Source organism: Heterodontus francisci, chromosome 1, assembly GCF_036365525.1.
Source record: "Heterodontus francisci isolate sHetFra1 chromosome 1, sHetFra1.hap1, whole genome shotgun sequence".
NCBI lineage: Eukaryota > Metazoa > Chordata > Chondrichthyes > Heterodontiformes > Heterodontidae > Heterodontus > Heterodontus francisci.
Window position 1 is genome coordinate 105950180 of NC_090371.1, and position 12995 is coordinate 105963174.

The 12995-nt window shown below is 41.8% G+C and overlaps 1 protein-coding gene across 4 annotated transcripts in view; it reads left to right on the forward strand.

Annotated features, from left to right (window-relative positions):
- The window catches only part of ipo11 (importin 11), an 837351-nt gene that overhangs the window by 470022 nt on the left and 354334 nt on the right, over positions 1 to 12995 (forward strand). For 3 of the 4 annotated variants that reach the window (XM_068034083.1, XM_068034101.1, XM_068034092.1), the window contains exons 25-26: positions 4773 to 4868; positions 6181 to 6294. In XM_068034083.1, the coding sequence (XP_067890184.1) occupies positions 4773 to 4868; positions 6181 to 6294 (210 nt within the window). The remainder of the gene's footprint in view (positions 1 to 4772; positions 4869 to 6180; positions 6295 to 12995) is intronic. The other variant, XM_068034109.1, reaches the window with a different exon arrangement.

The window sequence follows — 12995 nt, forward strand, 5'->3', positions numbered from 1 at the left end:
GCAACCAGTCTTAGATCAAAGCTTCATCCATCCAACAATTTCAGGGACAGTTGTACCTTGTGGCCAAGTGATATTATTAGGAACTGTTTTTTGTTTGAGGATAATAAATGGTGGCATCTTTATCCTGTCTCCATATGCCCTAAGCATGATGGTGAAACGATTCTTTTCATTGCCAGTTGATCTTTGTTCTTTTGTGACCAATTTTTTTTTTCTTGTCAAACATGAGGGGTGACTGACCGCGTTGGCAATATGGGAGGTGCTATAGTGGCGTTGCTTCTGCAGCCTTATATAATGCTGGTACTCAGATAGCTTGTACTGAAAATCATCAGGCGTGTGTTACATAATTGAAGTGCATTGACTTATGGCTATTTCATGCCTTGGTATGATGAGGAAGCACGATTTTTGAGATACTTTAAAGGATGGGGTCCAAAGTTTTTATGATATAAAGGACTTTCAACTGAATTACTACAGTGCTGACTGCACATCCACTTGTTCAATATTGGTGAATATATTCCAGAATTTGTTGCGCTAGCTGTGGGTGCTGAGCCTTTCTTCTATGTCCAGGGGCCTTGGTTTGTTTGCTTTGGGACTTCAGCTTGTCATTTGAGTTTTACCAAAGTCTAACGTTTGGCTTATTAGAAGACTGGAAGAGTGATAGTGATTAGGAGATTCGATAGTCAGGCAAACAGACTGGCATTTCTGTGGCCACAGATGTGAATCCAGGATCATGTTTTGCCTCCCTGGTGCCAGGGTCAAGGATGTCACTGAGCAGCTGCAAAGCATCATGAGTGTGGAAGGTGAACAGCCCGCAGTCGTAGTCCATGTTGGTACCAACGACATAGGTAGAAAGAGAGATGTGGTCCTGCAGAAAGGGTTTACTGAGCTAGGTAAGAAATTAGCAAGCAGGACCTCAAAAGTAGTAATGTTCGGATTACTTCTAGTGCCAAGCACAAGTGATTAGAAGGATAAGACAGGTGAACACGTGGCTAGAAAGCTGGTGCACGAGGGAGGGCTTTAGATTCTTCTGACATTGGGACCGGCTCTGTGGGCCAAGGGACCTGAACAGAACTGGGACGGAGTTCCTTGCGGGACATTTTGCTAGTGCTGTTGGGGAGGGTTTAAACAAGTTTGATCGGGGAATGGGGACCTGAGGGTAGACTTAGTTGGGACAAAATTAGAAATGAAAATGGAAGGCAGAAAATTAATGGATGCATCTGGAAGGCAGAAGAAACTATGGTTAGAAAATTTAAAAAAAGAGTTTGGCAGTGCTCAAGGGTATTTACTTCAATGCAAGTATAGCAAATAAAGCCGATGAGATGATGGCACAGATAGACACATGGCAGTATGATATCGTAGCTATTACAGAAACATGGCTTAAGGAGGGACAGGAATGGTTCCTGGTTGTAAGGTTTTCAGTCGCGATATGGAGGGGGCTAAGAAAGGAGGGGGAGTGGCAGTTTTGGTCAACGAAACTATTACAGCTGTGAGGAGAGATGATATGTTGGCAGGTTCATCAAGTGAGGCCATTTGGATTGAGCTAAGGAACAAAAAACGGGCAGTCACACTGCTGGGGGTGTACTGTAGACCCCAAACAGTCAGAGGGCGACAGAATAGCAGATATGTAGGCAAATCTCTGAAAACTGCAAAACAAATAGTAGGGGATTTTAACTACCCCACTATTAACTGTGATAGTTTGTGTGAAAGGAATTGAGGGAGTAGAATTCTTGAGTTACATTCAGGAGAACTTTTTTGCCCATTGCGTAACAAGTCCAACAAGAGAGGACACAGTTTTTGACTTTGTTTTAGGAAATGAAGATAGGCAGGTGGATGGAGTGGCAGTGGGAGAGCACTTTGGTGGTCGTGATGATAATTCAGCCAGTTTGAAAGATTGGAGGGGATGGTCGAAAGATTGGAGGGGAGATGAGGAAACCCTTTTCCACCCTGAGGGTGGTGATGGTCTGGAACTGATTGCCTAAAAGGGTAATGGAGGCATAAACCCTCAACTCATTTAAAAGATGTCTGGATGTGGACCTCAGTTGCCATAACCTGGATGTCTGCGGATCAAATGCTGAAAAGTGGGATTAGACTGGGTGGCTCGTTTTTTTGGCCAGCGCAGACACAAAGGATCCAAATGGCCTCTTTCTGTGCCACAAACCTTCTATGATTAGCATCGAATTCCCACTGCTGCTCTGTTACCATGGTCTTCAGTGGCTTCTGTTACCTTAGGTTTGAAGGCTGCCATGTAACATGCTCTTTTCCCTGCCATGTCAACCATTAGTCCAAAGAATGTCACCTTATGCATGTCATGTGCTATGATCAATCGATAAACATGTGGGAGCTAGCAGCTCAGCAAACGAATGGGACATACCCTTTAGCTTAGTTCGGTTTGCTCACTACTTCTGTCAACAATGGGCCACTTTGACTGCAGCTTTGCAAAAGTCTAGGTGCATATCATACATATTTGACTTTTCATTCTTTTATATTTAGGTGTGTATTCTTCTTCTTTGGCAGTCCCTCAGGAAAAAGGATGACTTTCTTCCACTCCAGGGTTGTGGGTCCTTAGGTGACTAAATAGTCCAATTCTGGATTCGCACGCTCTGCCACAGGTGGGGCAGGTGGTGTTTGGTGAGATGAGTGATTGGGATACACAGATTTCCGAACGCTCCTTCCACTGTGCACTTGGTCACTGCCTGGGCATGTCGACGTTGTCCGACCTGGCTGGCACCTTCCCGGATGCTTCTCCATTTTGGGCAGTCTCGGGCAAGAGGTTCCCACGAATCAGTGGAGATGTCACATTTTTTCAGGGAGGCCTTAAGGACATCCTTGTAACGTTTCCTTTGCCGTGATGGAGCTTGGAGTAGAAAGCTAGCTTTGGGAGTCTTGTGTCAGGCATGCGGGCAATGTGGCTTGCTCAACATAACTGACTAGCCATGACCAGTGTCTCGATACTGGGGATGTTGGCCTGAGAGAGGACACTGATATTAGAGCGACTGTCCTGCCACTCAATTTGTAAGATCTTGCGGAGGCACCACTGGTGATATCTCTCCAGGGCTTTGAGATGTCTGCTGTACAGTGTCCATGTTTCCGACGCATACAGGAGAGCAGGTAGCACTGCGGCCCTGTAGAACATGAGCTTGGTGCCAGGTTTGAGGTTTTTGTCATCAAACACTCTTTTCCTCAGACAACCGAAGGCTGTGCTGGCACACTGGAGGTGATGCTCAGTTTCATCGTTGATGTCTGCCTTTGCTGAGAGGAGGCCCCCAAGGTATGAGAAGTGATCCACATTGTCCAGTGGTTCGCCATAGATCTTGATGGGGAGGGGGCAGTGTTGCGCTGCGGGAGCAGGCTGGTAGAGGACCTTTGTCTTCCAGATGTTCAACTTAAGGCCCATTCTTTCATACGCCTCCATGAATGCATAGATGAGGGTTTGACGTTCGGCCTCTGAGTGTGCGCATAGGTAAGCATTGTTAGCATACTGCAGCTCGATGACAGTGGTTGGGGTGACCTTGGTTTTGGACTGGAGACGACATAGGTTAACTGGTTTCCCACTCTTCCTGTCGAGTAGATCTGCTCCGTCAGGGAGCTTCATGGAGATGAGGTGTAGTGTTGCGGCGAGCAAGATGGACACTAGCGTTGGTGCGATGACACAACCTTGCTCGGATTGGGTTAGTGGCAGATCCGTTAGCAAGGATTACAGTTTGCATGTCGTTGTGCAACAGGAGGAGGATGGTGACGAATTTCTCCAGGCAACCAAATTTGAGAAGGCTGTTCCATAATCTCTCCCAGTTGATCAAGTCGAAGGCCTTTGTGAGGTCAAAGAAGGCCATGTATAAAGGTTGCTGCTGGTCCCTACATTTTTCTTGGAGTTTTCTGGCCATATGTATGTATTAATGTATTAGAGTCATAGTCATTACAGCACAGAAGGAGGCTGTTCGACCCTTTGAATCCATGTCAGAACATGATATTCAGAAAGTTAGAGTATTTCTTGAGGTGTAAAATGCCATTGATTTTATTCCCTATCCTAAAAATAGAAATCTGTAAAGTACAAATATGGTAAGAGAATTTAACAGTGTTTCATACAATTGCTGTATATTCTATATAATTGACACAAGTTGTATCATTGTAGTTTTAAACTACTAATAGGTAATTGATTTCACTAGTGTGAGAAGGATCAGAGTTGGCCTGTTGTAATATTCTAGTTTATTTAGTTGTATAACCGTTAGACTCTAACCCACAAAATAAGTATAAGAATTAAATAGTCCATCAAATTGTAGAGGTACTCTTATTTATGGAGCTGATCCTATAAAATCTATGTATAGCATCTTTCTACATTGAGACATATGAAGGGAAGAGAATGCTTGACAGAGGGACTTGAGTTTTCTTTGTAATGATGGGTGCTTTTGTGAATTTACAGGGAAATGCTAATTTCAATTTTCCTTGTGCAAATAAAGTCAACAAGGCAAGAAAGGAATAAATCTTGACCTGAATTTGTGGATAGAATATATCCACTGAGGTCTTAATTGAAATAGCAAATTCCCTTTATAACTTACGGGTAGAAAAAATGAGCTTTCTTTCTGATTCGGGTGGATTTAAATTAAGCAAGTTCGAATAAAGTTTATTGTAAATGTAAAATCCTTTCTGCTTTCTCCTTACCAATGTGTTTTCAAAAAAATTACAGCTGCTTTAATTTTGTAGAATTCTGCTCAACAGTTGAAACAGTTGTTTCAAAATTCATTAACTATTTGAGGAGATAATATCTTTTATTTTTACAGGTTGTAGAAAATGTCCTAAAAGTGAACCCTATATTAGGGCCTCAGATGTTTCAGCCACTTCTTCCATCAGTCCTTAAAGGAATCTTGGATGGAGAGGTAGGAATTTAGAACAATGTTGCATGGATGATGTATTCACATGCTTTTAAACAAATTATTAGAAATGTGATGTTAAATAAAGCAATTAGAGAGCAAACATGCATGCAGTTTATAAGAAAAACCCATGAAGGAGCTTATAGGAGTCTCCAGAATCATTCTTGCTTAGCAACAGAAAAAATTCTTCTTAGTAATTATAAAAATCACAGGGCAATAATTTCTATTGATGGCCATTACCTTAAAGACATGGAGGCTGCAAAAAAAAAAACCCGTGGGGGGAGAGCAATATTTCTTACTAATGAATAAAAAACCGTGGGGGGAGAGCAATATTTCTTACTAATGAATCAGTGTTTTAGAGGACTTTGCATTGCATATCACATGAATACTGCTAATATCTTTGAATCTGTTAAGAGGCCATATCTGACATCTAGAATTTGCCAAAATTTATCATTGGGAAGTTTTTACAGCTTTTTGAATTTATATCAATTGTTTAAGACATGGTTACTATTAGTTTTTTTGACTCCCTGTTAAAACATCTCCAAATTCCAATTCCACGTACTCAGTTGACTTGATCGCTGTAGTTAAGAAAATTATATATATTATATATATATATATATATATAAAAGCTTTTTTTGATTGAGCTCAATAAAATTTGCATATTTCTTGCATTGTACTACATTACAATTTATAATAAAGTTGCTTATTGAGGGTCTTTAGTATGCTTCGTTAGCTCTAACTATTGACAGTTGACTGGGAAGTCGAATGAGTGATGCTGAAATTTCTTGTTATGAAACCACTGTGGTCTCAGTATATTTCACGAAGAGGTCAGCAATTTAAATAAAATCATTTAAGATGGCTTGCCGTCAACCAGGAAACAGACAAATCACACCACTGTGAGAAAATTGAGCTATTTCCTTGTTTTGCACCACTGGTAAGTGGCTTGCTTTTTTTCCTCCAACACAACATGGAGATTTGAGATAAAAACAAGAAATGCTGGAAATACTCAGCAGGTCTGGTAGCATCTGTGGAGAGAGACACAGAGTTTAAGGGTCAGTGACCCTTCATCAGAACTGGCAAATATTAGAAATGTAAAAGGTTTTAAGCAAGTAAAGCGGGGGTGGGGCAAGAGATAACAAAAGAGGTGTTGATACTGCAGTATTTTGCTTTTATTATGGAGAATTGAGAGTTTTACAAAGGAAACCTTCAAAACTGATTTATTTTTGAGAACAAAAATGAGCCATATTTTACAATTTTTTTAAAAAAAGCTACTATTTTTAATAGTCATATTTTACTGTATTTTTTCCTTGTACTTCAGAGATATCCAGTGGTGATGTCTACATACCTAGGTATTGCAGGACGGGTATTATTGCAAAATGCAGGATTCTTCTCTTCGCTTCTCAACCAGATTGCATTAGAACTCAACCAGGAGGTAAATGCTAACAATTGCAATTTTTGAAACGTGTTAGCCCATTTGAAATTGATATCTGTTTATTGAAACCCAAGAGCATTTCACAAAAATTACTTCTTCCTCAAATGCCGTGCTTAGCTTGATCAAGGTACTCTTGCCTTTCATCAATGATCAGCATAATAAGTGCGTCAGGTTTGGAAAATGAGAGTTGTACATTGTCCAGAAGATAAGAAAAGTAGTATAGCGAAGATCGAAAACTGAACTTGAAGTATTAAATTGACTGCAAAATAACAAAGTACAACCTCACACCGACCAAATGCATGAAGAGTAGATTTTTTTTTCCCCTTGACTCTGGCAAGACTGCATTTATTGTCCATTGTTAAATGCCCCGAAAAGGTGTTGCTAGGCCTTGAACTGCTGCAATTCTTGTGACAATGATTCGTCCATGATTTTTTTTTCGCATTCTCCATCCACCCCGGCTCCTCCCTCCCCCACCCCAAACCACCCTGCCAAAAATTAATTTGTTTAGGATGCAATCACACTGCCATTTTCATGGCTGTACTAAAGTACATTAATGAGAAAGTTGCAGTGTAACTAAGGGGTCTGACCTGACTTCCATATGCACTCAAACTGAGAGGTATAAAAACCCTGTGCAGGAGGCTGTCTTACTACAGGTTTAAGCTTACGCTCTGTGCAGTATGATTCCAGGCTGGTATGAAGCCACATTTTAAGTGCCTGAATACTTGACAGGGCTAAATTGTGGCGAGTCGAAGAGACTTAGTAGTTGGCAGGAAAAAAGACAGAGGCGCAAGGGGAGAGCCAACTGTGCAACAGCCCCAACAAACAAATTTCTCTGCAGCACCTGTGGAAGAGCCTGTTACTCCAGAATTGGCCTTTATAGCCACTCCAGGCGCTGCTTCACAAACCACTGACCACCTCCAGGCGCGTATCCATTGTCTCTCGAGATAAGGAGGCCCAAAAGAAAGAAGAATACTTGATAATTTTACTTCTATTAGGTTGGTGGTTCTGCCGTCATTCTCTTAATCTTAAATGTTAGCTGCCTGGGATTGGAGCTCTGCACATGCATTTAAACATGCATGCACAGACTTCCTGTGTGACTGATCTTTGTCGGATGTCACAATACATGGTAGGCAGTACAAAACCCGGTATGCTTGTGTGCTTCACTATCCACACATACCAGTCTGACTGACCGTTGCAATTCAGTTGTAACCATGATCATTGCAACTATGAATATTTATAGGTTCAACCGAACTTCAAATATTGAATTTTAAATTCCACTTTGAAAAGATATAGAATAAAGTTCCATCTTGAAATATTTAGCTTGGGTCTCTGGCTATGATGCATTCATATTGACACTATTTCGCAGCCACTTTTCAGTTCCATTTCTAGTACCAGACACGGAAGGAATCTGTAATCGTTTTAAAACACCTTTGATGGTTTGATTCTTTATAGGATCTCACTTTTCTTCACAGCACAATTCACTACTAAGGCTGCATATTGGGGAATTTTTGTCTTGTGATTACCATATTTTTTCATTGCTATTAAAATATATTAAATGTATATTAAGATATATCAGTAGAAGAGTTGCCTTTAATGTGACTTGAAAATAAAATAAAATTAAGCGATCCAGATGCAACATGTGCAACAATTGAAGGTGAAGACAAAAAGAACCAAGGCCAGGGATTTGAAGACAGAATTTGAATTGTAAGCATGAAGTTCTGCGAGTGCTTTTTGTTAATGTAATGCTTTCTTTTGATCCTCCAGTACCATAGATGATCGAAGTTGTGATTTAAAGAAAAGTAGCAGTATAACTAGATAGCATTCTGGTGTGACTGTAATTGTAGCCTTTTCTCATTGTCTTTGTCAAGCTTCAGAAAACCTATTTTACTGTTTGTCTATATGCTGACACAATTATTTTGAATAAAAAATGTCGTCTCCTTTTACCAGTCTGTTATCTTCAGTTAGAAGAAAGGCACTTTAATCCCTTGAGTGCTTTTCTTAAGCAGAATTCTGTTTGGTTTGAACATTTGTGTCGACGTACTTTTTTGCTTTTTGTTTGACAACCTATTAGTCCCTTAAAAGAGGATTTCTTTAAGATCTTCAAGTTGCAAAATGCTTGTTAATTTTTTGTGTGCTTGTAAGATTTCTTTTTAGTTTAATTTTCTTATTCACCGATTTTCTATCTCTCCCTCTTCTTCTGAGGGTATTGATGCCTTTCTGATCTTTACTGGGATCTGGTATCCTCTGGTACTTCGTCTAAATGGTCATTGTTACATGAGCATCTTGATAGTGATGCCAGTAAGCTATCTGAGTATGGAGGACATGGCATTCACATAAATACAGTTGCGACTGAGGCGGGAGGAGTGCACTGATCTCGTTCCACTTCTCCACAGGTCACAAAATATGTTTAAATTTTCCCACTTACCGATACGGCTAATCATATATATATTTTTCACAGAATAAAGCACACAAACCAGATTTCTTTAACAAACAACAAAATTATCATAAAACAAGTCTTAACCGGTTTGCGCTCTCTCTCACACACACACACACACTGGTTAACCGGAAAAATGAAGGGATTCCTGTTTAGAGCCCTGTTGCAAACAAAAAAAATACTTGGGCTGAATACTTGCTCGTTCTTGAAGAAAACAGCAGATGAGATATGTTGTGTTCCAAAACTGGCATACAGTCTGGCCTCCGAGTACACATAGATGGGTCACTGGGATCTCTTCGAACAGTTCTTTTCAGGCGGCGGTGAGAATTACTTTAGCAGGCTTTTCCTCAAAGACAGGAGACGAGATGAGTTGACACAGTGGACTTCTCAGGGTCTTTTAGCGAGGTGCTAGAAAGCTGAGCTGGGTTGTGGTCTTCTCTCCTTTCTTGGGAATTCTCTTCTCTCCTTGGAATTTCTCTTCCTTTTCGTGCAGGCTTTTTAAAGAGATGGAACAGACTGGGCTGAGCTGGGGTACTGTCCTTCAAAAACAAGAAATACTGGAAATACTCAGCAGGTCTGGCAGCATCTGTGGAGAGAGAAGCAGAGTTAATGTTTCATGTCAGTGACCCTTCTTCAGAACTGAAACGTTAACTCTGTTTCTCTCTCCACAGATGCTGCCAGACTTGCTGAGTATTTCCAGCATTTCTTGTTTTTATTTCAGATTTCCAGCATCCGCAGTATTTTGCTTTTATTTTAGTTCTGTCCTTCAGTTTTTTTTAAAACTCCAACCCCTTTCAAACAGTTCATTCCTAACTCCAGACAATTGAAGTCAGAAACAGAAAGTCCACCTTCTGACCTGTCTGCCTACATCTTCCCAGTTACCAGGGTTTCTGTTCTATTTTTAACTTGAGTCATGTTACAACCAGTAAACGTTGTTGTCAAACAAGTCCTTTCAGTGTTGTCTTGTTGTGTCTCAAAAAAAAACTGGTCCAACATTTCTTCAGTTTGATTGTGAATTTTGAAACAAATATCTTTGACAAAAACAGAAGCATTTTCATAACTATACTTCCAGCAGGCGTCACTGGATAATGATGAGGAGCAGGAACCATAGGTCATGTTTTTTTTCCCTTCCTAACCCAGGACGCTGACTTAAGTGCCTCTACCAATATCCTGACTGATAGCTAACTTAGCGGGCAGCATAGATTGAACCTTTCCTCATCTATCTAGCCCAATCACTAACTTGGCAAATTTGCTAACCGTTTATGGCATTTCTCAATCTGCTATGATTCTGCATTATTACTCAATGCGTTAGTATACCTTTAAGATAACTGATGCTAATCTGTGGCCCGTGGACCAGTCAGAACCAGTGTTGATCCATCTTAATCAAAAGACACTACAAAAGCACACAAAGCACCCTACTTTGAAGAACATCGCACATATGCTTGAACTCTTTTTTTTCTCTCCATAGATGTTGCCTGACCTGCTGAGTATTTCCAGCATTTTCTATTTTTCAGATTTCCAGCATGTGCAGTGTTTTGCTCACACATTGGTGTTTAATTCACTGCCAGTTCTCTCCCAGGAATGCCCACCTTGAAGAAATTCTGCTCTGCTCTTTCCAAAATTTGTGTTTGTCTCTTACTTTGTTCATCTTCATTGCTTTCTGTTTCCCTTCATATGTTTGATCAGGTATCTACCAAAGCTCCCTTTCACAGTCACATCTCTTTCCTCAGCAACTACCAAAATTCTACCTTTCATGTTTCAGATCCAACAATGATTACAGATGTCTCCAAGATCTTCAGTGTTTCTTGAACTACTGCTCTTGTTGCATTCTGAAATCCACACTCAGCACCAAGCACTGCCACGTGCATGCTCTCGACCTCTCTCTTCAGCAGCACCGACTTACTCTACCTCAAAGCAGTCCTGGTTCATAATTCTATTTGATTCTTCGACTCATCCAGCGCTTTAACAAAAACCTTTTTCCCTTCCTTTCAGGTGTCAAAGATCACAAGCTTCAACAACTCTTGGATACCCACACCTCTATAGATCCTTCGCTTCAGTTGTCTCTGATCCCATCCCTCCTAATCTCACTCCTTGCCATGTTTTCAGTATCCCCTGTGACGTTCCCCTCACTGACTCCGAGCTATCAGTTCTCAGCATAGGCCTCAGCTTTAACCCTATGCCTCCACCTCAATAAATTTCCAACTTGGCACAATGCTGAGCTGTTCTTCCACAGCCTTGCTTCTTTGGCCAGGAGATGTCTTCCGCAAAATGGACTCTTTCTCCCGTCTTCAGAATTCTCATTCCACCTGACCCCTCCTTCTAGCCCTTTGCCCTCTCTACTCCTTTTTGTTGAGAACTGCCAGTGTGACATCAGCTATCTCGAATTCTCTGCTCCCCTCACTCAAACCCATCTCCCTCTAAACTTGCAGAGCTCAATTCTCTCAGGTCCAATCCTAGCCTTGTTAGTAAACCTGCCGACAAGGATTGTGCTGCTGTTTGGCGAACCTACCTCTAGCTAGCAGAAGCTGAATGGCAACTCTCTGACACCACCACCTACCTCCTCCAGACTCCTGACCCCACTGCCGAACATCAAACCATCATTTTTTTTATTCGTTCATGGGATGTGGGCATTGTTGGCAATATCAACATCCTTGTGGTATAGGAACACGGACAGTGCTGCTAGGGAGGGAGTTCCAGGATTTTGACCCAGTGACAGTAAAGGAACAGCGGTATATTTCCAAGTCAGGATGGTGTGTGACTTGCAGGTGGTGGTGTTCCCATGTGCCTGCTCTCTTGTTCTAGCTAGTAGAGGTTGTGAATTTGGAAGGTACTATCAAAGGAGCCTTGGCAAGTTGCTGCAGTGCATCTTGAAGATGGTACACACTGCAGTGCACCAATGGTGGAGGGAGTGAATGTCTAAGGTGGTAAATGGTTGGGGGGGCAATCAAGCTGGCTGCTTTGTCTTGGACGGTGTTGAGCTTCTTTAGGGTTGTTGGAGCTGCACTCATAAAGCAAGTGGAGAGTATTCCATTACACTCCTGACTTTGTGCCTTGTAGATGATGAGCAGGGTTTGGGGAGGCAGGAGGTGAGTTACTCGCCACAGTTGTTGATGATTCCAAGACTTCATCTCTGTTTATCTTTTTTGGAGGTCTCCCTTCGACAGACTCCAACCTCATAGTTTCCCACCCCACACAGTCCACTTCTACTTGCTTCTCAAGATCCTGGTGAACCTATCATTTCAGCCTGTACTTGCCCCGCCGAACTAATTTATTCCTATCTCAACTCTATTTTTTCTTCCCTTGACCAGTCTCTTCACACCTACACCTGTAACTCTTATGAAGCCCTCTGCCGTTTTTAATAGCTGACAGTTTCCTGGCCCTAACCACCTCCATTTTGCTATGGACTTCCAAACACGCTACACTCTCATTCCTCACCAGGACAGCCTAAGGGCTCTCCATTTCTTCCTTGAACGGAGGCCCAACCTGTCCCCATCCATCCCTAACCACCTCTTCCTGGCTGAACTTGTTCTCACATTGAGCAACTTCTCCTTTAACTTCACTCAATTCCTCCAAATAAAAGATGTTACTATGGGAATCCTTACGGGTCTTAGCTATTCCTGCCTTTTTGTAGGAGAGGTAGAACATTCTTTGTTCCAGTCCTACTTTAAATTCCCTCCCTCACCTTTTTTTTTAGGTACATTGATTTGTATTGCTTTCACCTGAACTGGAAAATCTGCTTCCAATTCCCACCCTTCTCTTGCCTTCACATGGTCTATCTCTGACTCTTCCCTTTCCTCCTTCGACTTCTGTGTCTTCATTTCTGCGAAAAAGTTATCAACCAATATCCACTATAAGCCCAATGACTCCCACAGCTACCTTGACTACACTTCCTCTCACACCACATGATGGCATTCTCCCAGTTCCTCAATCTTTGTCACCTGTTCTGACGATGTCACCTTCCATTCCAGTACTTCCGTAATGTCTTCCTTTTTCCTCAACCTAGGTTCCCTTCCACTGTGGTTGATAGTGCCCTCAACTGTCTCTGTTTCATTTCCTGCAATTTTGCTCTCATCCCTTCCCCTCCCTTCCAGATCATGATCAGATTCCCCTTGTCCTCACCATCCACCCCACCAGCCTTTACATTCAACGGATCGCCCTCCACCATTTCTACCACCTCCAGCATGATGCCACCACCAAACAGATCTTGCCCTCCCCTCCCCTTTCAACATTCCGAGGAGACCATTCCCTCCCGACACTTGGTCCATTC